Here is a 25143-nt window from a genome sequence, read left to right as displayed (position 1 = left end):
AGGAGCAGTGTGAAGTGCTGAATGCATACCACCCCTTAGAAGCAGCTAAAGAAGCAAGAGCTAGAAAAGGCTTTGAAGTTCATTTAACTGTATTCAACAAAGCTCCTGCCACATCGTAACCACCTCTCTGCAATCTGTATGTTTTGACAGTGGCAAATATAAATGGTTACTTTATACGCATGCTGTAACGCCGGCCTAAATTAACATTCGTGAAGCCTCACAGTATCATTGAGGTTTGTTTATTCTGGAGTTTCAAAATAAAATCTGTTTGACTGAATCCACAGTTGGCAAAGCAAGCAGCATTTCAGTTCAGAAGGTATTTCCAGTCTGTAATCAGCTGCCTACAGGGCATTTGCCAGAAAAACAGTAGTTTGCCCTTGAATTTAAGTCTAATGCATCTGCAAAACCTGCATATTGCTTCCAGCAGCTGCAGTTGCTTTTAGGCCTCGCGGGACCTGCCGGCCAGAGGCCCTGCCCTTGCATAGGTGTGCTGAGAGCACAAGAGCCTTCTGTCTCCCCTAAAAACTCCACTCTTGTCTAAAAGGCCCAGCCGGAGAGCCTGGGCCTGTTTAAGTTCAATTTGCTGGGCTGGAGGCTTCTTGAAATAAACTGGGAGAACGCTAGGGATAACAGAGAGGCTTATGTGTGCAACTTCTCTGCTTTTCTTTCCCTGCAGAGGAAGGAAGATTTACGAGCCCCCACGCTACATGAGCGTGAATCAAGCTGCGGAACAGCTTCTTGCCATTATTGCAAGCAGGAGGCTCCAGGGAGCAGAGCCAGGTACCGTCACTGCGCCATTCCTATCCGCTCCAGCCCCTCTCGGGTCACGCTTCCCGGCGAGCCCCTCAATGCTGCTCCCTCCCTCTCAAGCTCAGCATCCTCTTGCTCCGCAGCGGAACCCGGCTGCCTTAAATCCTAGTCACGAGATGGATTTGGCAGTGCTTGAACACGGTGTCGCTCAGGGAGCGCGGAGGAACGAGCACCGGTGGCTCCTGGAGGTTTTCCATTTGGTGACCCTTGCGCCGTTTCTATCCCTCTTCATCTGCGAGCGCTTTGATCCGCTAGAGTTGCAGGAGGCAGAAGGATTCTGAGTGTTTTAGATCAGTCGAGCCTCAAAAAAGAAAATCTCTGCTACGTTTTGTTTAGTCTGGTTGCGCTCTGCTCTATGTGAATACCCGCGTGAATCTGGGTTAACCCAACGATGCAGAACTGTGATTTTGACCTTGAATTCTTAGCGCTAGTCGAGAGCAAACTGTGAAAGATGTTTACTGAGACCAAGGCTGAAATCGCAGCGGCTGGAGCGATGGCTCAGCTGCGTCACAGAAAAATTCTTTCCAATAGAAATTCATCGAGCTATAGTCCTCCTTTTAAAAGTTTATGCCTTAAAACTGTTACCATGAAAATCTCTTTCATTTTATCCGTTAGAGTGTGAATCGGGAGCAGCAGCTTCCTCAGAGTGAACACAACTCCTGAGTGGATTTTGTGTTCTACGTCTGCTGCCTTCCCATTCTCGCCTAGAGGCCTCCCTTAGCTGCAGCTTCATGTGCCTGGAAGAACAAACTGCTTCTGGGCCGCTCCAATCACTTAGGAACTGGAGTTTTAAGAAAGCAGGGTTCAGGTTTAAGCACGTTTTGAGTACTTTGTCTTTTATGATAGGACCGTTAGTCAATAAATCAAGCATTTAATCTTCTTCCTTACAGAAATTACTGAAAGCACGATTTGTGTTGGCCTCGCACGCGTGGGCGCTCCGGACCAGAAGATTGCTTCAGGCCCGCTGTCTGAGATGGCCACAGTGGAATTGGGCGGGCCGCTGCACTCGTTGATTGTGACGGGCACTACCCATCCTCTGGAATTAGAAATGCTTAAGCTTTTTTCTGTAGATAGCTCCAGTTTTCAAAACAACGCATTTCAAAGCACCACCTAAATAAAAATGAGGCATTTACATTTTTATTCCCGCTTTGATTTCGTGACAGCAGACAGTTACTGCTGTGAACATTCAGAGCTTGCTAGCTGAGCGCAGTTAGACTGTCTGTTGCTTCGGAAGACCACGCCGTAGGAACCTGCACCGCAAGCGGACCTGCTGGTGTCAGCTTCTGCCTCACAGACGCCTCTGGAAGCCCTGACACCTTAAACCTCCTTTGATTCGGTCGGGGGCTGACGGCTGGGGTAAGAAGTGCCAGCGGAGGAGGGCAGAAGTACCGCGTGCCTGCCTGGCACGGCTTTTGCTGTAGCCAAGCCTGCTGCGTACGTGGTTGTCAGTGCGTTTCAGATGTTAAATTTTGCTTTTCAGCTTTCCAGAGCTTTAGTACATCTCTCACCAACAGAAACCGTTCGCATGCACAACCTGCTCGGGCTGCAGCCAGCGTCACGCTTGGGCGAGTGAATACAGCCAGGTGAGAAGGTTCTTTGTGTCTAAACCAAGAAAAACAAGAACTCGACCCTTGGTCAGTTGGTGAAACGGAGAGAAGCTGCACAGAAGTTTCTTATTTCAGAAGGTTGCAACTTAAAATACACCTGGATTTCTTCATTTGTGAAGTGCTGGGCTCAGACAGCAGCAAGCGCAGTTAACCTCAGGCCGATTCTCAGGAAGCAGACTGCAAGGACTGTCTTTAAAAATCAGCTAATGGAGGATGGCGGCTGCTATTTCAACGAGGCTTCGCAGTACCTGTGACAACAAAGCAGACCTGTATGCGTAGTTTTTTTAATTTGAAGATTTATTGGAAAGAAATTTGATCCCGTATCTTTTCAGCAATATAGAATATTTAACATTTTATATAGACTGTATTCAAGTAGAAAAGATTACATTAAAAATTTCTAATATTGCACTTGGGACAAGTCATGGCTAAGCTACTAACATGAGCATTCCAGAGCAAAGTCACACAAGGTCGTCGGAATTTCAGTGAGCTGCCTCCTGGTATCACTGAGATTTCTTCACAGGTGTTTGAAATGCTGCACTGGTCAGCTCAAGCTCACGGCCAAGAGTAATTCCTGTAATCTAAAGGCAAAGGCAAGCGATACGCTGAGTGCAAGCTGCGGGCTGTACGCTACCGGGAATGATTTTGGCAATTTCTTCATTCACAGTATTTCACACCTCGGCCAAAACACCGTAGCGTTTCATTTAACTCTGGTACAAGATCCCAGCACGCACACGAAAAGACTTCAACAGGCGTGGGAAGCGAAATCCCCAACTCCTTTTACGCGTTATTTCCAGGTTCCTGGCTCACAGAAGCAGCCGCGCAGCTGAGCCGGCACGCGCGCACCGCGAGGCCGCGCGCCAGGCAGGGCAGAGGCGTAGCTGGGGCTTTTCACACCGCAGCAGCCGCTGGCCAGTGAAGTCCCAGCGGGGATGGTCACCGCAACAGAGCCCCAACGGGGGAGAAATCCAAGAGGGAATGAATCCCGGCAGGCTGCAGGCAGGGGCTTCACAGAAGTGTAAAGGAGGAACTGACCACCGAGTCAGTGTGAGGGGTCAGAGACACAGATTATAATGGGGAAAAAATAAAAAAAAAAAAAAAAGACAATCCCTCTCTACTCATTCCCAAACATGCTCAGAAGGGGTGGGAGAATTGGGATCACAGCAAGTGGCCGTCTGATGGCTGCTGGGGAAAAGGGGACCAGGCTTATTTAATGAGTAACTACGGCTGTTGCTCTGAACTGGTACTTAAAGCCGTTGGTACAGGAGCATTGATTAGGATTTGCATTTATAGAAGTTTGAAGGTTTCTGCGGCTGAAATCTGCACTGAGGAAAGCCGTGAACTTCACAATTTGATTGCACAGGGGCACAAAGGGTGGAAAACTGCCCTTCAAGAGCAGCTTCTCTCCCCTCCTGTATCGTGCTGACATTCCCAAACCAGACCCACTCACAGCAGTTAAGGAGAGATCCCCTTGCTTCCCTTCGCCTTCAAACCTGGCTGCTCTTCTTCAGAAAAAAAATGAAGAACGTTAAGAATTGCTCAGGTCCACTTGATTAGCAGCAGCAGTTTCAATTTTTATGTAAAAATAGCGTCAGCAGCTCTTACTAATGATGCAGTTGAAGTTTTGCTGTAGTAAGCAGTATTACATAAAAAGCAGAGTCACGTATTTGGAGCAGCACTTTCTGCCCTGGTTTAGCGAATCGCAGGAGCGGGCTGGCTCGCTGCAGCGAGGAGAGGAAGGAGCCCACCCGTGGGCACGACCCGGGAGCGGCCCCCAGGGGAGCAGCTTCACTGCCCACCCTGGAGAGGCCTCCTCTCCCGCGGTTCCTGGCCGTGGCAGGCAGCTGGGGCGCTCGGGTGCAGGCACGCTGTAGCACTTGGGTTATCTTCTTATTTTGCTGTAGGTCCTGTAAAAACCCTGCAGTTTGCAGGCTCGGTCTTTGGGACGGTGTGGTTCTAAGTTACTGTTTTCAGTCACAGAAAACAACCCCACAGCAAGCTTCGGCTACATGAAAACATGAGGAAAAAACCCCCCCAAAAAATCGCACTCTGAAGACTTGGTTCAAAACTGAGTGCTGGAGAGCAGGAAGCTGAGTTTTAGCAGACGCTCTGCAGACGTTCACCCATCTCTCACAAATCTGTGTTTAAATGCTGCAATGCATCGCCAGTGAAGTGTTGGAAGCAAAGTGCTGTGTAATAAGCTAGGCGTTGGTAATCGGCAAAACACAAAATCATGGTGCTTTGGCCCTCAGGGTCAGAAAAGCTGCACCGTCAGTTGCGCGATTTGCACGCTCCTAAAGCCAGAGCCAGCACCCCCTTAGTAGGGAGGAAAAATAAATCAGATGTCACTCATTTCCTGACACACTAGATGTGACTGTGGGTACCTGCTGGACACAGACACGTCGTCTACCTCCTTCTGTAAATTTTGTGATGCTTATCCTTTTTCAGAAAGCCTAAAAAGGCTTGGCGTCTACTTTGAATCTGACTTCCCTACGCTATCTGCAGTTATATTTAACAAACGGTACATTTCTTACTTTAAAAACATCCACTTGTCCTTAGAAATGACAAAGTGCTACCTCAGAAAACTCAGACTTGTACAGATGCTTCCAGCAGCCAGATAAATCCTTCCAAGCAACAAAAAAGATGTCAAAAAATTGTTAAAATAAGTATCATAAAATAGAATTATAACCAGCTTACAGGATTTTCCACTCAATTTCCCATATTTAAAAAGCTTGTAGGTATAAATCTTAAAAAGACCCCCACAACCAACAAACTCAAGGGCCACTGGGGCAGATTCCCACTTGGCAACAACTTGTAGTTGTCGTTTCAAGAAGAAAAACTGAAATAGTGGCCAAGCCCGGCACCCTGGGCAGCACCACGGTACTTCAGCAAGTCCAGGAATACTCAGTCCCAAAAGACGCTCACGTGAAAGCGATACAAGCCAAAGCCTGCTCTTGGATCGTGACCCAACTGCAGTGATGTTGGCTGGGGCTTGCCTTTAGAAGTGGAATCTAGCCTCAAATAGTAGCAATATTAACTATTTAAAAAAAAAAAATCAAAACAAAAAAATCAAGAAATCGTGCTGTCAACCACCAAGAAGCAGTCTATAGGCAACTACAAAGCAGGGTGAGGGGTCTCCGCCCTATTATCCCAATCGTAATTTAATTACCTTTTCTGTGACCATATATACAATCGGTATCTTAAACTGCAATCCCCAAATCTGCTCTGCAGATGTTTGCGCTCTACCCTGCGCCCCGTAACTTCCAGACCCCGTCCCCCAGCCAAACTCCCGGCCCGGCCGAGCTCTGGGAGGGAGCCCGAGGGGAGCAGAAGGGGGCATGCTGCACCTCCATCCCCCGGAGACGCGAACAGGGTCAGAAACCAGCCACAGGGGTAAGGGAGGGCCTGAAGATGGGAGGAGACTGGGAAGCCTAAAAGCAGTCTGTACGTGGCTTTTGGCTGCTGTTCTTCTTTATGCCCAGTTTTCAGTTCCCAGCACGAGAGTACGCCCCCAAGCTTTGTACAAAATCAGCGTTGGTGGGTCAGTATCTCCTCTGGAAAGGTCAGGAACCAGCTATTAATTCGGCAAGCATCGTGTTTTCACAAGAAAAGAGATCAAAATTCAGGCGCTGCAATAGGAACGACAGAACGATTGCAACAAACTCTTCATCTCTGTCATGAATTCGGCAACATCAGCGGCAAACAAACCATTTCTGCAAATGAATCTTCGGTACTTCCACAGTGCCGAGCACTTAGACAGACATCGTGGGCTTCGGAGGGCCTCGATTTCAGCACTGCCACACATCAGGTACCAGAAGGATATTTAAAATCCGTACCAGTCAGTAGTGGCTACAATTTATCAGAGAAACGCCTCTCTTGTGTTTTGCTCCACAATATTCTGTTTGAAAAACGCCCTCTTATAAACCCTTCCATTCCAAAGTTACCTCCTACAGCACAGAGGAATCCTCGTCTGTGGTAGTGCAGCAGATTGTCTTTGAAAACAACGCTCAGATCTGAAAGCCTAAAGTGATTATAAATGCTAGAAAGATACGACAGACTAATGGTTCTGAGGGAAAAAAACCCCCACAGCTTACTGCACTGAGAATTATTTTTTTTCCCCCCCATGAAAACACACAAGGCTATGGCAAGATAATCAAAAATATCAGACTTGTCAACCCGGACAAAGCGTAACCTTAAACAGCACGAACCATGGTCCTTATTTCCATTTCAGGTATAACCAGGAACAACTATTCTCAGTATTTGGAAAGGCAAAAGTTAACTCACCAATCACTTTAATAAAAAAAAAAAATAATAAAATATTACAACTGATTAAAATCAAGGAGATTTAAGCTCTCACAAACAATTTAGGGATTTAATTTTTCCCGTCACATAATTAGGAAGATCAAAAACTTCAAGCATTGCTTCCACCACCAGCATCTTCCCTCCTGCTGTTTCAGCGACTACGAACGCCAGTTGCGTCACGTAACGCCTCATTACTCAAGGGTATGAGGAGACCAAGAACTGGAGTTCAATGTCGTATTTTGACTGAAATAGTTTCCACAAGATACGTGCAACAATACCCAGCTTGTTTTGGAAGCAAGTCTCTTCCCAACAGCTTTGCCTTTTACATGTGGAGTTGTTCTGTTTGGTAAGATGGTTTGGGACGGGACGCCTAACGTCTACAGTTATGCAAATACACAACCCCCCCATTACATCACGAGCAAATAATCAGACCGCATACAAGATATCTGGAAAAGTAATAAACCCCTTGGATGCTCCGTATTGATGCTGGAAAATACCTCTCCCGATATAAAAGGCACTTTGAAAACCCAATATGGTTTGGTTCGTTAAGTTTGCAAAGTACAAACAATTGTACAAACATACAATTCTATCGAAGCATGTCAGCCATCGTGACATTATCTAGAAAACGAGTTTCCAATTGTTGATAACACTGGTTTTATGGGAACAAGCAGTGGTTTCAGCAGCTTTACTGAAGACATGACGGGGTTTCCAGTACCACAATCTTAGTAAGTAAAAAACCCTCAAAAACTTACAAGTTTAGGGGCCACAAAAAGACAAGACCCGAAGTCTGTAACATTCATTCAATATTTACTCCATCCACAGCCCAAGGGCAGGAATCTATTCAGTCAATTCCAGAGCGGCGGTGGAGGCAGGCTCTGTCTTGAGAAGCATCTTCTTAGCCGGTACAGTACAGGAAACTTTGGTCCAACAGCACAGTTTCAGACACTCCCTACATGGCTGCGACATCGATCTGTATGTAAAGCTGTCTTACTCCTGCCTATGGAAAAGAGAAGGAGCGTTAAAACAAAACCCTGCAAAGCCAAAGCAATTTAACTGTCCTGAGCACCGGCCCACACCACTAGTTACCTCGCCAGCACCTCCATAATATCTTACTTTTCTGTAATTCATCTTCCCCATTTAGCACATCATTCACCGAGATACTGGCAGTTTGGAAACCTACAGACTTCGAGAGCGCTGTATGAACAGAGTTCTTGACGCAGTCAGGCGCGCACACGTGATCAGACATTAACGTTAGCTTTGCTCCATCGCCTTTTCCGATTCATCCTAAAGCACAGTCACACACGAAGCTGCACAAAAGCGATTCTTCCTTTCTTTTGTACAAGCTTAACTTCTGGGGAGGTGGGGAGGTACACTGCTCGAAGAGGCCTCAGTTTAAAAGAGAGCCAAGCCCAAGAGCGTAACATGGGATTCGTTGTTTGAACCAGTTCTACGCCGAGATTTCGGCAAGCAGCAACGATGGCTACAGAGAACGGACATGCCATCGTGACACGCTAACGTAACATCTGGGGAAGGTACGTGAATTGTACAAAACCAATTCTCTGAAACCCTGTTAAGCTAGGCTCAGATGGACTTGCTTAGGTTTACCATCATTCAGTATAAAACAGCATTAAAAATAAATTAAGTAGGCATTTGGTTTAAGCTCAGCAGTGGGCCAGCAACACCGCGGCGACGGCAACTGGTCGCCCAGCGGGCTCCCCCCCAAAGCGGTAGGCGGACCACCGCTGAAGATCAGGCTGTCTTCAACTACCAGCGACTGGCTTTTAGCTCCGTTGAGCAGCAAAACCAACAATCAATTGCACTGAGATTAACGAGGGCCAATATTACTGAGGAGAAAAAAAATCTCTCCTGGCTCCCACTGCTCCTCTGCTTCTCACCGCAGGCCAGGCAGGGAATCGCTCCCCCAGTTCCCTTCCTAGACACACGGCTCTTGGTACACACACAGCTACAGAACAGCTGGAGAGCTAACGACTCGCTCAGAAAATGAGGCCCTTTGGAGACCTGAGATGTAAAACCAGTTTGTAACAGGATGTTCTGCAGTCCTTCCCCCAAAATACCCCTTAGTTTCAGTCTGCAGAATAAACCATGCAGACCGATTTCTGCCTACTCCGTCATCTAGAGCTGCATGCGATGGAACATCTCAAAAAGGATCAAACTTTATGAATAAAGCTTGATTTTACAATATTTGTAACAACAAATCCTCCTTCCCTAACTCTCTAACATAACAACAAGTATGCGTGTTTATTTTTATTGGGTTCCCCATGACTGACTGCTTTAAAATTCCTTAAAATGTAAGGAGTTCAAAGGAATTCATGCGCTAAGGCGGCACGTTGTAGGGTTTGGCTTCAGCGCTGTTTCTCCTGAGAGTCCAGAAACTGAGTATGCAAGATGCATACTAAAACCAAACAAAAAATCCAGTCTGGAATTTTTAATAGATGTTATAAACCAGTTAATAAAAGGGGCGCTTATCAGATGCCTAAAGGATTCACTGAGCCATCACACACAAAAGCTGCCGATGCAGCAGAGCAGTAGAACATTTAGAAGAAGGGAAAGAACGTGCATGGGAGCCGACAAGGACCTTCCCCACTGCAGAAAGCTTTGAAAAGAACATTTATGCAAGCACTAATTAAACTGGTGACAGAAGCATTTTTTATTTACAAATCTACCTGGTCAGAAGCCCCCTTTCCTCACTGTCCAACCGCCTTAGAGAAGTCAGTGATTTACATATCTCCAAAACATTACCCTTTAGCTGGCGGTACTGTGTTACCTAAAGCAGGGGTTATAAACGGGAACATTTGTCTCCTATCAGCTACAGAACTCTCCGTTACTTAAAAACGAGAAGGGACATTCTGGAAAAATATAACCGTTTTCTCAAATGCAGTCCTCCAACCTCAAGAATAAAACCAGGCTGTTTGGCTCTGGATGGTATGCGAGACAGAGTAAGTTTCCAGCTTTATTTATTCTTCACAGAATTCTCTTGCTGGAGAAGAATTTCTATTTTATCTTAAAGACTCTGGGCTCTACCTGTAAACCGTTCATATCCAGCAGCTCTACTGGAATAGGCAGCCAAGCTCAATTTCAGGTTTGATGGTTAAAAGTGTAAGGAGGCCATAGAAAATAGAAATTCTGAAAATTTGTAAGACTTTAATCTTAAAGGAAGAACTATCAACTTCTAATAAAGTTTCTGTTGTTCGCAAGAATTCCAGCATCTCGTAGCAGCTGCAAGTGCTATCACTATATAAAAACCCATAGCCTGCAGGGAAATAAAGGGGACCACGCTGTTCATGACAACTGGTGGTTATACTTTAACTAGGGATCACTGTAGCAGGGCTGTTACTAGAAGACAACAAAATATGCAAAGACCATGGGTTCTTAGAGGGACAGAAATGAATGACAAATACATTCTTAGAGGGACAGAAATGAATGACAAATACATTCTTAAAGGGACACGAATGACAAATACATTCGTAGAGGGACAGAAATGAATGGCAAGTACAGCATCAGCACAGTGAAAAACGTAAGCAGGCCCAGTCTGTGGTCGGAAGCCCTATCTTGAGGGAAGCCTCATCTGTTTTCTTGGTTCCTCATAGGTCAATATAGGGTTTCAACTTAAATGTGATCCACCTCGGAGAACTACGGCTGTCATCTCCATTAAGCGGCATCAAAAAACAATGCAGAGAGGTGCAGCAACGCCATCTACGCTACTGAGTATTTTGAAATTGTTCTGTGCGGCTGGAGCAGAGCAGCTTTCAAAACCCACTGATACCAAACCCAGAAACATTTCATTTTTCTTGATAAGAATTACAATGTCGCATCACGTGACAGGGAATTTACACTCTGCGATGCGATTTCCACTGGTGAGACTTACCTGAGTAAAAATATTGTGAGTCTGGCTTAGAATCCACCTTCCATCGGCATCCGGAGCCACTAATAATTTCAAAGTCCCTATGTAAACATCAGTACAGAGGGTCCAGAAATGTGGATCGTGTAAACTGTAAACTCCCTGCAACTGCTGCACCTAAAAACACAAGCAAGTTTTTAAAAATGTATTTCAGAAAAATGTTTATCTGTACCACCTTTTTTTTTTTTTTACAGAAAATACTATAGAAGCTGATGCTTTCTTTACTCCTAGTTCACTGTGCCATTTGTGGTATTTCCTTTAAACCCCTTGTTACTATCTCGGTAACTGTGAGCAAGGTGAGAACATCCATGCCACCTGTATGTGTCAAGATTTTGTAACTTGCTGCATTTACGTTCTGCAACTATTTTACTGAAATCGTTTCTGAAAACAGTGGTGGCCAAGACAGAAATGTCACAGTTAATAAATTTGAGAGGGTATTCAATTAAAACATCAGTTTTTGCAAATTCAGGAATTTTCCCCATAAACCAATTTGTGATAGTCTAACTGTTGTCTGAAAAGCAGATTCATGGCCCGGTGTGCCGTAAGTCAATTGTCACACGTAACTATTAATATAAATATATTAATATTTCTGTAAATATTTTCTGAGGGCTTAGGCTTGTCCTGTCAAAATCCTTCTATTTCCTCTGTCCGATTTTAGCAAACCCTCCCCGTGACAATTACAACCCTGTGACTTCTTGAGGAGAGGTGGCACTCCTACACGTGCTTTGCATTAACTTTGCAAAGGCACTTCAAACGTTCACGACACAGCAAGTTGAACAGGAGGACCAGGAGAGGTCAAATCCAGAGTAACCTACGCACTCCTATAAATACGCTTCCAGCGACATCATCCACCTTGTGCGAGGACAAAGTACTTTGAGAGGAAAAGCTTCAAGAGCTGTTTTTCTAAACCAACACAGCACGTTTTAAGACACAAACAGACCTGAAGCCACATACAACTTAGGACTTCAGGAAGACAAAAAGTCAAACTGGCACCTCCAGTTGTACAATCTAAGGAAGCTCTCACAGGCACTACTGGGAAAATGTGACAAAATCTGCCCCCCCCCCCTCAGCTGGGCTCAGTCAGTCAGCAGCTCCATCTGGAGCAAGAACGGCCTAAGGGCTCACCCGCTGGTAGCACTGAGGCAGGACGTTTTCCAGGGAAGGAGGAGTTCGCTGCATCAAAATTCCAATGGATTCTTTTAAAAGTGGAACAATACTGGAAAGAAAAAAAAAAGGAAGTTAGCTACTATTACATTGTCAAAAGATGCAGAACAAAGGGCGACAGAACCTTCCTTAATGGTCTCGAAGAGATTTTCTTTAGTAGTTTCACCAGAAGCTGAGAAAGTTGCCATGAAAACCTGGCACAGAAAATAAAAGGACCGCTCAAATTGCGACGGTGTCTTACTAAAGGGAAGGTTATTTCTCCCCCAGATTTTCCACTGAGACAACTGGTGGACAATCACAAAAGATTAACAGTTTAATCGTGGGATTGGAGATGAAATCTCTTCATATCTTAAAAGTTACAGGGCAAAGCAGCTGACAAGTACAGCTCAAACCCAGAACCTACTTCAATGGCAATCGCTCACAACCAACCATAAAAATCTGCAACTGAAATGGTTTTTGCTTTTGTCTTTGGCTTAAGGCATATTTTTCTTATGAACTAAGATAATAATGGGGAGATCGTAAAACAAAATTAGTGTGGACCAGACCAGCTATAACAAAGTTATTTTGTCAGAAACGGACAATTTAGCATATTCTTGAAGTGAACTAAGGGTAGGGTCTCATCCAAGCTCAAGGATTAAACATGTGGAAGCAATTAGAGGTTCCCTCCCTGCCAAATGGTCTTGTTTAATCAGCAAACTAAGATGACACTTAATACCCTTTTTTATTATTATTACTTTCCCTTTTTTTTTTTTAATAAAACCAGAAGACCAGCAAGCCCATATCCTGAAGTTACCACTAAAAATTTATTTATTAAGTATTCAGTATGGTGATTTTTTGTTTAAGAGTAGCGCATCATGTTTGGCTCAGTAGAGCATCCTAAAATTTAAGATGACGACAAATATCTATAGCCCAACCCCGAAACTTAAAGAGCAATCCAGTTTCAAGAGCATGCAAGTCACCTAACAGCAAAAGCGACGATACGTTTCAGAAACTGTAAGCTGAATTTCAGTGTTCAGCACTGGCATCACAGCTGGAGTACAGAGAGTGACGGGATAAAAAGCAACCAGAAAACATTTGTAGGAGATTAATTGGGCTGTCTGTTAAAGGAAACCACAGCAGCCTTGTTTAAGATCTCGTGAAGCGACGTAGAACGCGCTGCACAGAGCAGCTGTATGTTTGCAGATGGCGAACAGCACGACCTAACCGCTCCTTTCCATTTTTAAGGAGATGGTTCCATTTGTGCATGGGAGCGGTGCCAGCTGATCGACTGCTCAGCTCGCTCCTTGGCTAATCCTTCGCCGGGGGGGGGAGGGAGTTAGAGGGTACATAACTCTTGTCTAATGAACCCCTGGAAAAACAACCACCCGAAAATTAAGTCTCCTTGCAGGCACACTGGTTATTCCAGCCAAATTCACCGCCTAACGCGCTCCATCACGTGGCCTCACACAGTTGCGCTGCCACCGAGGAATCGGTTCGGAAATAGGAAGAAGCAATTAGGGGCAGGCAGGAGTTGCCTAAACTGGACCTGTCACCAAGACAATCCAGCAATTAGCAATGCAATAACTGTCAGTCTGTCTAAAGGAGGCTTAATTGGAGTGTCACATTCTACTGACAGTGGATTACAGAAGTTTAGGGAAAAAGGTTCCCTTATCAATGGACCCATCTCGCTAAATAATGTCCATGTCACAAGCATTACATCGAAGGGAGCCGGAGCTGCCAAAGTACTCCATTGCTGAATTGATTTCAGTTTAACTCGCTATTTAAAATGCAGGTTTGCTTCTTAATAAAAACCACAAGTTCAGGATGCAAACTGAATGCAAGATTTTTGAACGCTGTCTCCATCCCCATAAATTTAACACGGCCCCTCTAACACGTGCATCTGAAGGCTTCAAAACACACACACACGCAGGCTGTGTATTTTTTCCCCAGGGAAAGGAGTAGAGGAAAGGAGAATGTAGGAGCTTGCCTTTTTATTGGAACATACCACTAAGTGGGGGAAAAAAAAAATCCATGAAATAAATCTAACCAAAAAATGTCTGATTTGCACAACTTATTTACATTATTTGATAAAACCGATGTGCATCATCTGATGGAATGGAAATGAACTGGCAAGTAGGAGATTTGGAGAGAGAGAGACTATGGAAATTAAAAAAAAAAAAAAAAAAAAAAAAAAGGTGGGGCATGTTAACCCATTCCAAAAAGGGATTTGGTCGGTGAAACTGGTTGATTCATTCTGGAACAGGATGCACAGTGAAAAGAGGAACTTCAAACCCCGTTGGAGAGCTCTCCAGCTGAAGACGCAGATTCTGCTTCATTCTGAAAACCTGGCTTCCTAAGCAAACGGATCTCCCAAGCGAAGCCTGTGCCATCGGCAGGGTGTGTACGAGCCCCGCAGGCGGGCTCCTCGCCAGGCAAGGAGGTGCAGATCCCAGCAGCACGTGTTGGAACCGTTAGCTCAAAATCAACTAATACACAAAACGGTGAATGGGGAAAGACTCGACTCCCAGCCCAGGTGGTACAGCTTACAAGCCAGTCTCCCCGCTGGCAAGACTTCACCTATTCGTGTTTTTGTAATGGCTCCACGCTAAAGCTTAAAGAGAGAAACCTCCTGTGCAAGTTTTTGGCAATGGCACGGCACAAGTTACGCTTTTATCCAGGCTTCACAAAAAAGCTGAAGCCAGAGTATTTAACTGAAACAGCAACGCCTTGAAAGTCCAAAGAATAGAGGTAAACCAGGATGTGGCTTTCTACTGCAGGTGAAAGCTGAAGCGTATCCTGGGTCACACCTCCCTCCCCAAACTTAGACACGGTGTTCAGCTACAAATTTATCTTTTGCAAAGCTGAGAAGGCCAAAAGGCAGCTGCAGGGATGCAAGACGCCCTCACGAACGCCGTCAGAGCGCAGACGCCCATGCGCGCACCTCTGCATCCGAAAGGACGCGAGCTTACATTCACTGTACGCCAAACGAAGACGATGAACTACAGAACCCACTTTCCCCACGTCTCAGGCTTTCCACTGTTTCACGCCCACTCCTGAGGTACAAAACCTTTAATTAAAACCCAAAACGCCACACAGAATGCTCTTTTCTCAAACACTAACTAAAAATCAGCATTAATCACCGGGAGGCACGAGAAATACCAGCTCCGCCTCATGTGACTGAAGAAAACACTAGGAAAGACGACGGTACCAAGCAGGCTGAAAATGCGGTTAGAGGATTTGACCGAGCTTTCCTTTTTTTTTGCATTAGTCATTAGTGCAAAATATATGTGGTTGTGTCTGTAGCAACTATTGCACTGGTACTTCCCCTTTTTATTTTTTTTATTTACAAAAAGATTATTGAGGAAAATAAGTAATGCTGAATTTGCACCGACTGGAGAGGTTTTTCATGCATAAGCAGTCTGAAAGCTAGAGCAGACACGGTTTTCACCCCGGCTCTGATTACCAAGCCTTGAATTTAAAATATCACACCCTTATGCAAGACAATGGAATTTGAGAGAGGCGCTAACCCGCAGCAAGGCTCGGGACACAAACAGACCCTCTTCAAAAGCCGTAGCAGCAGAGGCGGCTAACGCGTGCGAAACGAGGTGGCGGCACACCATCACACTTTCACACACACTGTCACGGAGGAAGCGAAAGGTGTTCAAACAGATGAAAGCTCTTGGCGTGAACCTGACAAATCCAGCCTTGCCACTACTGCACATGGCTTGATTAATGGTGAAGAGTGAAAGCATCAGCCCCTTAATCAACTCACATCACCTTCAGGCAATACTCGTACCCATTCCGGTCCCATCCTCTCGATGCCACCGTTTTTGCAGGCATAGCGAGCAAGCCCCTGGCACTGTCATGAATTCGGACAGCAAGGCTGAAAACAGCTCCGGGGCGAAGAACCCTTCACACAGTCACTGTAGTCGGAGCGCAGCAGGAAATTCATTTAGCACTCTCAGCACTACAGAAAATAGAGGATACTTGTGATGGATTTTTGCGGAAGGTAAACAAACACTGCTAAGACTCAAGACCAGCTATGGTTCTTCAAATACCATCGCTGAAAATCTCCAAATCTCCAGCCAGATTTCAAAAACTTTTTTTTTCTTTTTTTTTTATCTCCAGCCACCCTCCACATCTGCAGTGCCAAGCCTGCCAGCCTATTTCAGAACTTCAATAAGATTTTTCTATTAGGCAACGGCAATTTTAATCAGACCGCAGGCTTTGCCCAAGACAAGAATCACAGGTTTAACATTTACTTTTCCAATTTGAACTTGTCTGTTCTCATAACAATGGAGTACTTTGATTGCCAAGCAAGGCTGGCAGGTACCATTACCCGGTAAATAAATGTAGCGCGGGCCATTCAGCAACGATGGCTCAAAACACCACCACCGACAAGCATGCTTGTTTGGGGGAGTTTTGCTACAGAACATTTCTTCTGAATCTTAGTGAACGCAGCACTTCATTTAAAAATGTAATTTTTTATACTGTTATGCCCCAAACGTTAGAGGCATATACCCCAAATGAGACAGGCATGTCCTCCCCCAAAGCTCTTTCATATTATATCATGTTCAAGCTGCTCTGGACCTTATGTAAAAATGATGTAACCCATGGAAACAACTCCAGTAAATGACTGAAGTAAATTGCCTCATTTCTTTGACCACTTAATATGTAGTCTGCATGCTCTATCCAATCTAGTATCATATTTAGTCTACTGTGCCTTTCTAGAAACATGTGGCTCTAATAGTGGTTTCGGACAAACTTCTTGCTTTATACCAGAGTTGTGGCTTTTGCTTGATGACTAATTTCACATAGCTGACTGAAATAATAAAATTGCTTCAACGTTTCAGAATAAGGCTTGGAATCCTAAGGCTAAAAAAATAAATGAACATTTAGTTTTAAATATTAAAAGCAGTTTAGAGACTCAAGAAATTGGTTATTGATTCAGGCACATTAAATTATGAGGGAAACACCTCGGAAAAACTTGAAGAGTGTCAACCTGAACAACTATGAAATAGCCAAGCTTTTTTTTTTAAAAAAAAATATTTCAAACAAAAGGCTAGTAAAATAGACTCATCTATTTTAAGCATGCCCTAATTATGCTTTATAACTAAATGGACACTTGCATGAGATAGTACAGAAAGTAATCCAAGAAAGATTCATCAGGCATTAGTGACAGCATCCAGGAACACGCAAGAGCTACAACCACCCCCCACCCACACCAGCCTCCCCCTTCAGCACTGGCCATAGGTGTACGACACAGATTTTAAGAGACTGCAGAACGTAGCTCTCCAGTTGAGAGACCACAAACTACCAAGCCCTCTGCTGTCCAGACTCGACAGATGAATACATAAATGGAGAAAACACAATTTTCTACAGCAAGTAAAAGCATAATGAAATTTGCACAGTGGAAAGTGTCTGGCTTTATGCCTTTGCCTCTCTAGATCGGAACAGAAATACGAGGGTATTTTTCTTCCTCCAAAAAGATAAATTTTAAAGCATGAGAGGTAATAGGTATTAACAATTATTTCCATATAATCCTACTGGAGACAGGCTTTTACTGGGATGTAGACAGTCGTAGTCTACTAAAGGGAAGCAACTGCTCTTACCTCTCTACGCTCTACTAAGAGCTACCCGATTTCTGCTTCCACTAAGCTTAGAAGTGTATTTATTCGCCAGTGAAAACGACCTCTGAAGAATCCCACGCCGGATCTTCACTGCGCAGCCAGAATGTTCTGCGCTAACCCACGAGGAGTTAGGCAGAGAACATGTCACCTTAGAGCAGCCTTAGTGAAGGATCACAGGAGCAACACCCAGCAACCCTGCCAGTAGGTGACAATTTGCACTAATTAGAGATGTTGTCTACAGGAAGGCTCAACCATTTGCATTAAAAGCACTGCTTGACTTCTCTGAAGAGGCCTTGTTCAACCCTTTGTGCATCTGCACAAGACAAAACAGGTTACAAATTAGAGGTGGTACAGCTTTACATTGCAACGATAAGTTCTTTAGTCATCCTACACAGGTATTTTTGAGATTTCTTTTGGCAAGTGTTGCCATCATTTCAGAAAACTGAACAGAGAAGACCCACTAACAGGAGCAGGCAAGACTGGAGGAAATCAGAGAGCGCTGCCCAACACTGAAGCAAGCAAACACTCAAAATGAACGAACAGTTATTTCATCCAGAGGCAAGCAACCTCGGATTAAGAGCAACGATTCCTCTCTGCACTCCCATGCAATTGCTTTGATACTCTACTGGCTTATTAGACACTGTTCCACGGAAGGGAATAAGGGTTTGCGTTCAGCCTTTATTCCCTCTTTGGATATGTAAGTATCCCAGAAAGAACACAGATTCAAAGAAAAAAAAGCAGCCCTAGACCAAACCTACCCCTTACCATGCCCTGCACACAAATTCTATCTCAAACCATTCAACAATAACTTGGATGATACATGATTGAAGCCAAATCACTGTGAGGTTAAGTGGTATATGCGCATTTTATTAAAAAAAAAAAGCAAAGTCAGTCATTAAAACTCTCAAACAACTAAAAATGTACCAAGTATTAAACACTAAATTCACAGATTACACAGTAATTTCTTTAGTTTGTCTTTCCATTTTCATGTAACATTTTCTTGAAAATTCCCTTGCTAAAAAGCGAGCGGTTAAAAAGCTCCTCAAAGAGTCTCCTGAGCCTCTAAAGGCATCTTATCACCATCACTTCATCCAGCTTTTTCTCTCAAACATTAACTGCACATGAAGAATCAAAAACATTACTTTGGCCGCTTAAGTAATTTAAAACAATTTAAGCTATACAGCTTACACCTTTGCCCGATACATTTGGACTACACTGAAATGTTCTATACGCATTCCTAAAATGTACGTATTTAAAATCAAATGACCTGCACGAATGCAATACCGTCAGACTTTCAGCATAGACACAGCTTCCTGCAATGGCATAAATGGCATAAATACATTGCAACAGCTACTTAATGACCTAAAAATGTAAGTGCACTATGATATCCACATTTTGATTAAAAATTGGCTTGGACATGCAAAGTGTAACATACTAATGCAGATTTACTGCTATATATTTTTAAATTGAGCCATGCTTAATCATCGGTTTCAGGAAAATTATGGAATTGAATTGCAAAGTATTTATTTTTGTAAAATTTGAGACAAAATTCAAGGAGATAATTATTTTCAACATCAAGAAAATTTCAATACATGCTCAGATAATGAAGCAGCTGGAGTTGAGAACCTGAGAGTTCTTGGCAATAGTTTTGTTAATCCACTATACTCATTTGTTTATTTCAAGAAAGTAAGAGCAAAATACCATGTGATTTCATAAATACTATCCCACCTCCAGTAATGGATACCAAATTCAGCATCTGTTATTCTTCCAATCTCATGACTTTTCTAGAATACTTTGTACTACTGGCACCATAGTATCTTTACAGGATATAAAAGCTGTGAGCTGGTTCTACAGTGGTTACTTAGATCTTCCTATAACGTGTTACTTGGATCTTCCTATAACAATCTCTCATCAGGCCAAAACCCATGCCAATGTAATTCATCAAAAAGACAGAATGGATTCTCACTAGTCTCAAACCCACATACCTAACTACTGTCACACCATTCTCTCTGCTCCTCCTGCACCTATTACCACAAGAAATCCTCTTTTCAGTGCATATACCGAAAGCTCAGCATCAGCAAATAAACCTGGTTTTGTTGAAAATAATTCAAACATGTTTTCAAATACATACTTCCAATAATGCCCAGCATACTGCAAGAATATAATCTTTCCCAAATCCCAATAGTGACAGTGTCCCAAACTGTTCAGATTAAGAAAACTACTTTTTGAAGTTAGGAACCCAAAGACTTCTTTCAAAGAATCGTATTATCCTGTTTACAAAAATGCTCTTTATCCTATAGAAGATTCCTGCCTTGAATTGACATCTACCATTCTGTCCTCATTCCTCTCTATGCAAGCTCGTTCCAGCCGGAAAGCCTACCAACTACTTAGACTAAACACACATCCAAAGAGATAACTGTAATCTAGACTAGCCTGAGGGTCCTTCCCTTAGAGGAGAAAGCCACCAACCAACACGAGTAAAAACTTATTTACCAGTTTGTATTGTATTGGGAATGTCCAACATTATGAAAATAATTTGCTCAATGTGTACTTTATTTTCATATACAACCAGCGGGGTTTCTAGGCTGTAACATTCAGATTATCATTCTCGTTATCTAAAAATTAACAGAAAAAATTCACGTGTGGACCACTCTCCCACCATGACTTTAGATTAACACTCACGTAGTCACCTGCAATATTCACAACTGTTTCCTAAGATACCTTCCTGATGATAGAAAACCACCTGCACTAGAGGCAAGTCGTAATCCAGTACGATAATTTGGCATTTGAGAACAAGTGACAGAAGGCCAACACGACAAGAGCTCAAAGGTATATACACGTAAAAAGACATTCTCCTACGAAAGAAGTCTCCCTCCCAAATAACAAGTTGACAACCAAGACCAAAAGCATTTCCATACAGATTTTCACTTTTCAACTGCTTTATTTTAAGGCTTCACAGTACTCAAAGACATAGAAGATCATCCACGCTCATGGTTTTGCTTTCACTAAGAGCTGTTGGCTAACGCTAACAAGAGTAAGGAGATTATTGCCCGCTCTAGCTCATCAGTTAATAACTACTGCATTTAATGTAGAACCAGAGGTCTAAGCAGCTAATTAAAATGGAAATGGACACTTTCATATACTTAAAGTGTGAGTCTTGCAAAAGAGCTTTGGAAGATCAGCAATAAAATACACTACTATTTAGATTTAAACCAATCAGCTAAAGTACGCTTGCAAGCACAGACAACACCTTGGGGCTTTTAGACAACCCTTTTTGAAGGCAGCAAAGCTTTACAGTCCCAACTTGGGGAAAGTCCCCAGACAGCATTAAAACTTTTGGACAACTTTATCAGACTGGCTTTTGCATCTCCGACTCAAAACTATGTTTGCTTTATTACAGCCACAAAGAACAGATCCTGATTTTTAAACACCCATGCATGGGTCCACTTGTTGGGGCACACACGCACTCTTATCCCACTCCATCTTATCAAATTTGGTTTACCTAGTAAAAGGGACACGAGTGGGCTACTCCACACACGTAAAATTGACAAACACTCCACTGAAACAGCAGATGATTATGTAATCTAGAGCCAAATTCCCCCCAAAACTTATTTATCAAGATTGCAAGTAAGTCCACAGAAGTGGCCAGGAACATCCCCCCCCTCCCCACCTCAAACCCATGTGCACCCCATCAGCAAAAAGACAATTTAAAAAAAAAAAATACTAGACACAGCTCTTGCCACACTACCAGTTTAGCTTCCTTTTCTAAACAATGTTTTCCCTCTCAAATTTATATTTCACAGAATTTGAGTATAATGTCTTCTCTAGGTTAGATTTAGGTGTCTCAAAAAAGTTTAAGGACAAAACTATTATCTATCCTAGCGATCATCAGTTGGGCGCACACACCACTGTTACAAAAGATCACCTTATGGGAAAATCTGAAAAACCTTCTGCATTAATTCTGGAAGAGCACTTCTCACACACAGCATAGTGAAGAACAAAGGCAGAATAAACAACGGGTTTATGTGCAGAAGTGTAAATGAAGATTTCTAAAGTCAAACACCACAAAAGGAGACTCAAGCTCCCAAATAATACCCATCTGAAACTGCCAGTCATCTTGTTTATGATCTCATTTGAGTGCACTTAAAGCAAAGCCATCAGTAATTAAGTCTGTTGGACTGCTTAAAAAAAAAAAATATTAACCCCCCCGCTCGCAATTAGTGTTTGCTCCACTGCTGTGCCAGGATGTGTCAGTCTGCAAGAAATGCAGTCTTGCTTCTGCTGCCCGCGACGCAGCTGACTGCACTCTGCATACTGATTTGAGAGATCACTTAAAGCCTGGTGGACTGACAAAGTAACGTTGCAGGCTGAGGGCTGGTATCAGCTCAGAAGACACATTGAACCGTGAACTTCTCCAGCATTTCCAGCATGGACCTCAGGCGTTCCTCCTATCTGTGCCAGAAGACCTATAAACAGCTTTATTATCAAACCTCTGTTACAGCAAGTAGTCGTCTTCCAACTTCTGTACGAATGGAAGAAAAAAAATTTCTCATTCACGTGGTATTTTCTGATCAGCACTCACACGAGCTTTGCTGTGTGCAAAGCCAGACCTTTAAAATACAGTGTATGGAAACCTGTGTTTTACTCCACTATTACCTCAGCAAAAGTTTCTCCCCCCTTGATAACCTGCACATTTTCTTGCCCATTTTTTGAGATTTCAGTAATGGGATTAGTTTGTAATAATCTGTCCTTTATGAAATTACAGGAGGTTTAAGTCACCATATTAAGGTTACATGAAAGTGATAATTTAACAGCGACCTCTAGCACGCAGATTTCTGCGGCCATTCAGTGCCTGAGGCGTGTTGCCCCACTCTGACAAAGAGGGAGATTCACATCAATAATTCTGTGAATGTTGCCACACATATGGTATAAACATGCCATATATAGCGTAAGTCGCTGCTGTTAATCAGATGACATTCACCGCGGCTGAAGAGACAAAGGTTTTCAGTTATTAGGTTGTAACTGGAGTTGTGGCTCTCTGCCCTGTGCCACCATTGGAACTGCTGCTCGAAAAGCCTCAATAACAGCGTCACTGAATGAAGCGTTTGCTTGCCCAGCCGAATCCAAATAGCTTCACATTTACAGGGATCTGGGTAAGCAACGACCGGGAAAGCCCAGAACTACTTGAAGCATTTCCATCAGATCTTAAAAGGAATAAGGGTGTCTCGGAATACAAATACAGAGGAAAAGACCGTTCTCACCAGGGGGGGGGAAAAAAAAAAAAAAAAATAAAAAATTACCAGCCTTGATTTGTCAAGGACAAGGGCACATCCTGTGCCAGCAGGCTCAGCTCTGCTGCCCTGCAGCCATTCTGCTCCATTTACTGGGCTGCATTGGTTTATGTAAGCATGTACTAAATACAGAGAGGAAGCTTTCTACAGTTTGAACCTGAAAGACATTTTTGTAGTATTATGCAAACAGGGGTAAAATATGCAGATTTAAGGGCAAAAGCCGGTAGCTGTAGAAAAGGAAAAGAAAGACAGCTCATTTAAGAGCACACCAAAACATCTGTACCTAACAGAGGTAACGTATCGCTCTTGGAAGAAAAGCAAATGTCCTAAGTCATCAGCATAACAGACAAACTTTTTCTTCTGAGCTGTAATTTGTGCTATAACTAGAGTCAAAAATACCACCAAATATCAGCGATAGCAACGCTTACCTTACGCCTATAAGTAGTGCTATCAGCATTGAACAAATAGGATCTGCTATCATTAGGCCATAGTTCTGCATCAGTATAGCAGATATGATTACACCAATACTTCCAAGCGTGTCTGCCACGATGTGTAGGAATACACCTGTAAGAGATTAATTGGTGTCATTACAGCTTGGTATTCTTAAAGCTAATGGGGTATTTCAAAGACAGTTTACAGAGAAGAGTTGCAAGAACTAGGAAACATGATTTATGCTTGTTACATTTGTGGTCCATTTTTGGTCAAACACACAAAAAGTGACCACAGGATTTCAGCGTATTTGTAAAATACAGAGCATTTGAAGAACTTACATTATTTTCTGCACTTAGCAGTACGGGGTATTTCATGGCATGGCTATCAACGTAGGCAGTGATTAACAGATGTAGCTACATTTTTTTCATTCAATACCCACCCAAATTACAGTAAAGAGACTCATGTTCCCCACTGCCCACAGACAACGGTAAGTACTGTGTAAGATGGAAGGACTGTTAACAGAAACAGCTCTGTAAAGCTTTGAAAGATGCTAACGTTTCATTGACAACATCTTGGAGAAGTTATTTGGCAAAGAAACCCAAAACAAATTATTCTGAGAATTAAACAATACTGCAGACATGAACAACTCCACTCTTATTTTGAAGAATAACACACTACCTTAGAAGACAAAGGAATAAGCACTTTGCAGCGAGCTAAAATTTAGCCTGTGGAGCTCTCTGCTGGCAACGATGGGAACAGGCATTCAGGAACAGCTTTCTGAATACAATTCTCCAGACTCTGATAATCCCTCCTCACAAAAACAACGCACAACTATAAATCAGCTTTTCAGTCATTTTTTCCAACTCTACATTTGTACTGGGTCCGGCTGGGATGGAGTTTGGTTTTCTCCCCAGCAGCCCGCACGATGCCGTGGTTCAGATTTGTGGCTGAAAGCACGCTGATAACGCATCGACGTTTTAGCTGTTGCCAAACAGCGCTTGCACAGCATCAAGCCCTTCTGTTCCTCACGCTGCCCCACTCCAAGTGGCTGGGGTAGGAGAGATGCTGGGAGGGGACACGGCCAGGAAGGCTGACCCCAGCTGACCAGAGGGATATTCCGTACCACGCACCATCAAGCCCAGCAATCAAACTGGGGAGCTGTCCTTCCAAAATAGCTGTTGCTCAGAGACTTCCTGGGCATCAAGCTGCTGGTGGGAGGTGGTGAGCAACTGCCTTTGCACCACTTGGGGTTTTTCTTTTTCTTTTTTTCTTTTGTTTTTTTCTTTTTTTTTTTTCCGCCCTTCACTTACTAAACTGTCTTTACCTCAATCAAAGAGTAGTTCTTGCTTTTTTCCCTTCCCTGTCCCACTGCAGGAGTGGGCAAGCAGCTGCTGGGTGCTTAGTTGCTGGCCAGAGCCAACCCACCACAGTATTCAAAAAAATAAAATAGAATTATATGATATAAAATTGAGTCTTTTTAACATGCTTCAGTTAAAATGTGCCTTTCATGAAAAGACTGACTTTCAGGTATCTTCTATTGAAGTACTGAGTATAGGGAAAAGTAACATGATATACTATAAATTCTGGATGAGGTTGAAAATGTTCCTTTTTCAAGGACTACAAACAAGGCAGAAATTAATCCAATAAGAAAACAGTATACAGATTTGGGTATGCCAACTAATGACTACCTCTTCCATGAAATAATTTTCTCCCTCTAACTTTTGAATGCTTCAAAAAAAAATTAATCAAAGCTCAAAGCTGACATCTAGATTATCAGTAATTTATTTACACTAATGCTAGGAGATCACAGACTCCAATACTGCTTAAAGGAATGTAGAGTGAATTACCATCTTGTCTAATGATGAAAATGCAAGTTTTACACTCAGGTGTAAAACAATTACATCAATCTGCATTTTTGAAATATCTTAATACTACTGTTTTTCAGTTTCCAATGCATGCATACATTGCAAATAGGCTCCTTAGGCTTCTGCTTTTAAGCACTCCTTCCTAGA

General features: G+C 43.2%; 2 protein-coding genes across 4 annotated transcripts in view; one reads left to right on the top strand and one right to left on the bottom strand.

The window, feature by feature from the left end:
* Nucleotides 1-6488, top strand: part of DPH5 (diphthamide biosynthesis 5) — a 25935-nt gene extending 19447 nt beyond the window's left edge. For 2 of the 3 annotated variants that reach the window (XM_035902838.1, XM_035902837.1), the window contains exons 6-7: nt 677-780; nt 1701-6488. In XM_035902838.1, coding sequence (XP_035758731.1) covers nt 677-780; nt 1701-1924 — 328 coding nt within the window. In that variant the 3' untranslated portion in view covers nt 1925-6488. The remainder of the gene's footprint in view (nt 1-676; nt 781-1700) is intronic. The other variant, XR_004843134.1, reaches the window with a different exon arrangement.
* A 90-nt stretch (nt 6489-6578) lies between these two features.
* The window catches only part of SLC30A7 (solute carrier family 30 member 7), a 29046-nt gene continuing 10481 nt past the window's right edge, over nt 6579-25143 (bottom strand). The window contains 4 exon segments of the mRNA XM_035902839.1: nt 6579-7713; nt 10603-10752; nt 11761-11851; nt 23128-23263. Of these exon segments, the coding sequence (XP_035758732.1) occupies nt 7666-7713; nt 10603-10752; nt 11761-11851; nt 23128-23263 (425 nt within the window). The 3' untranslated portion in view covers nt 6579-7665.

The sequence above is a fragment of the Egretta garzetta genome, unplaced genomic scaffold (genome assembly GCF_000687185.1).
Source record: "Egretta garzetta isolate BGI_Z169 unplaced genomic scaffold, ASM68718v1 scaffold149, whole genome shotgun sequence".
NCBI lineage: Eukaryota > Metazoa > Chordata > Aves > Pelecaniformes > Ardeidae > Egretta > Egretta garzetta.
The sequence above is the reverse complement of the archived record's forward strand: the minus strand, read 5'-3'. Positions and strand labels throughout refer to the sequence as shown.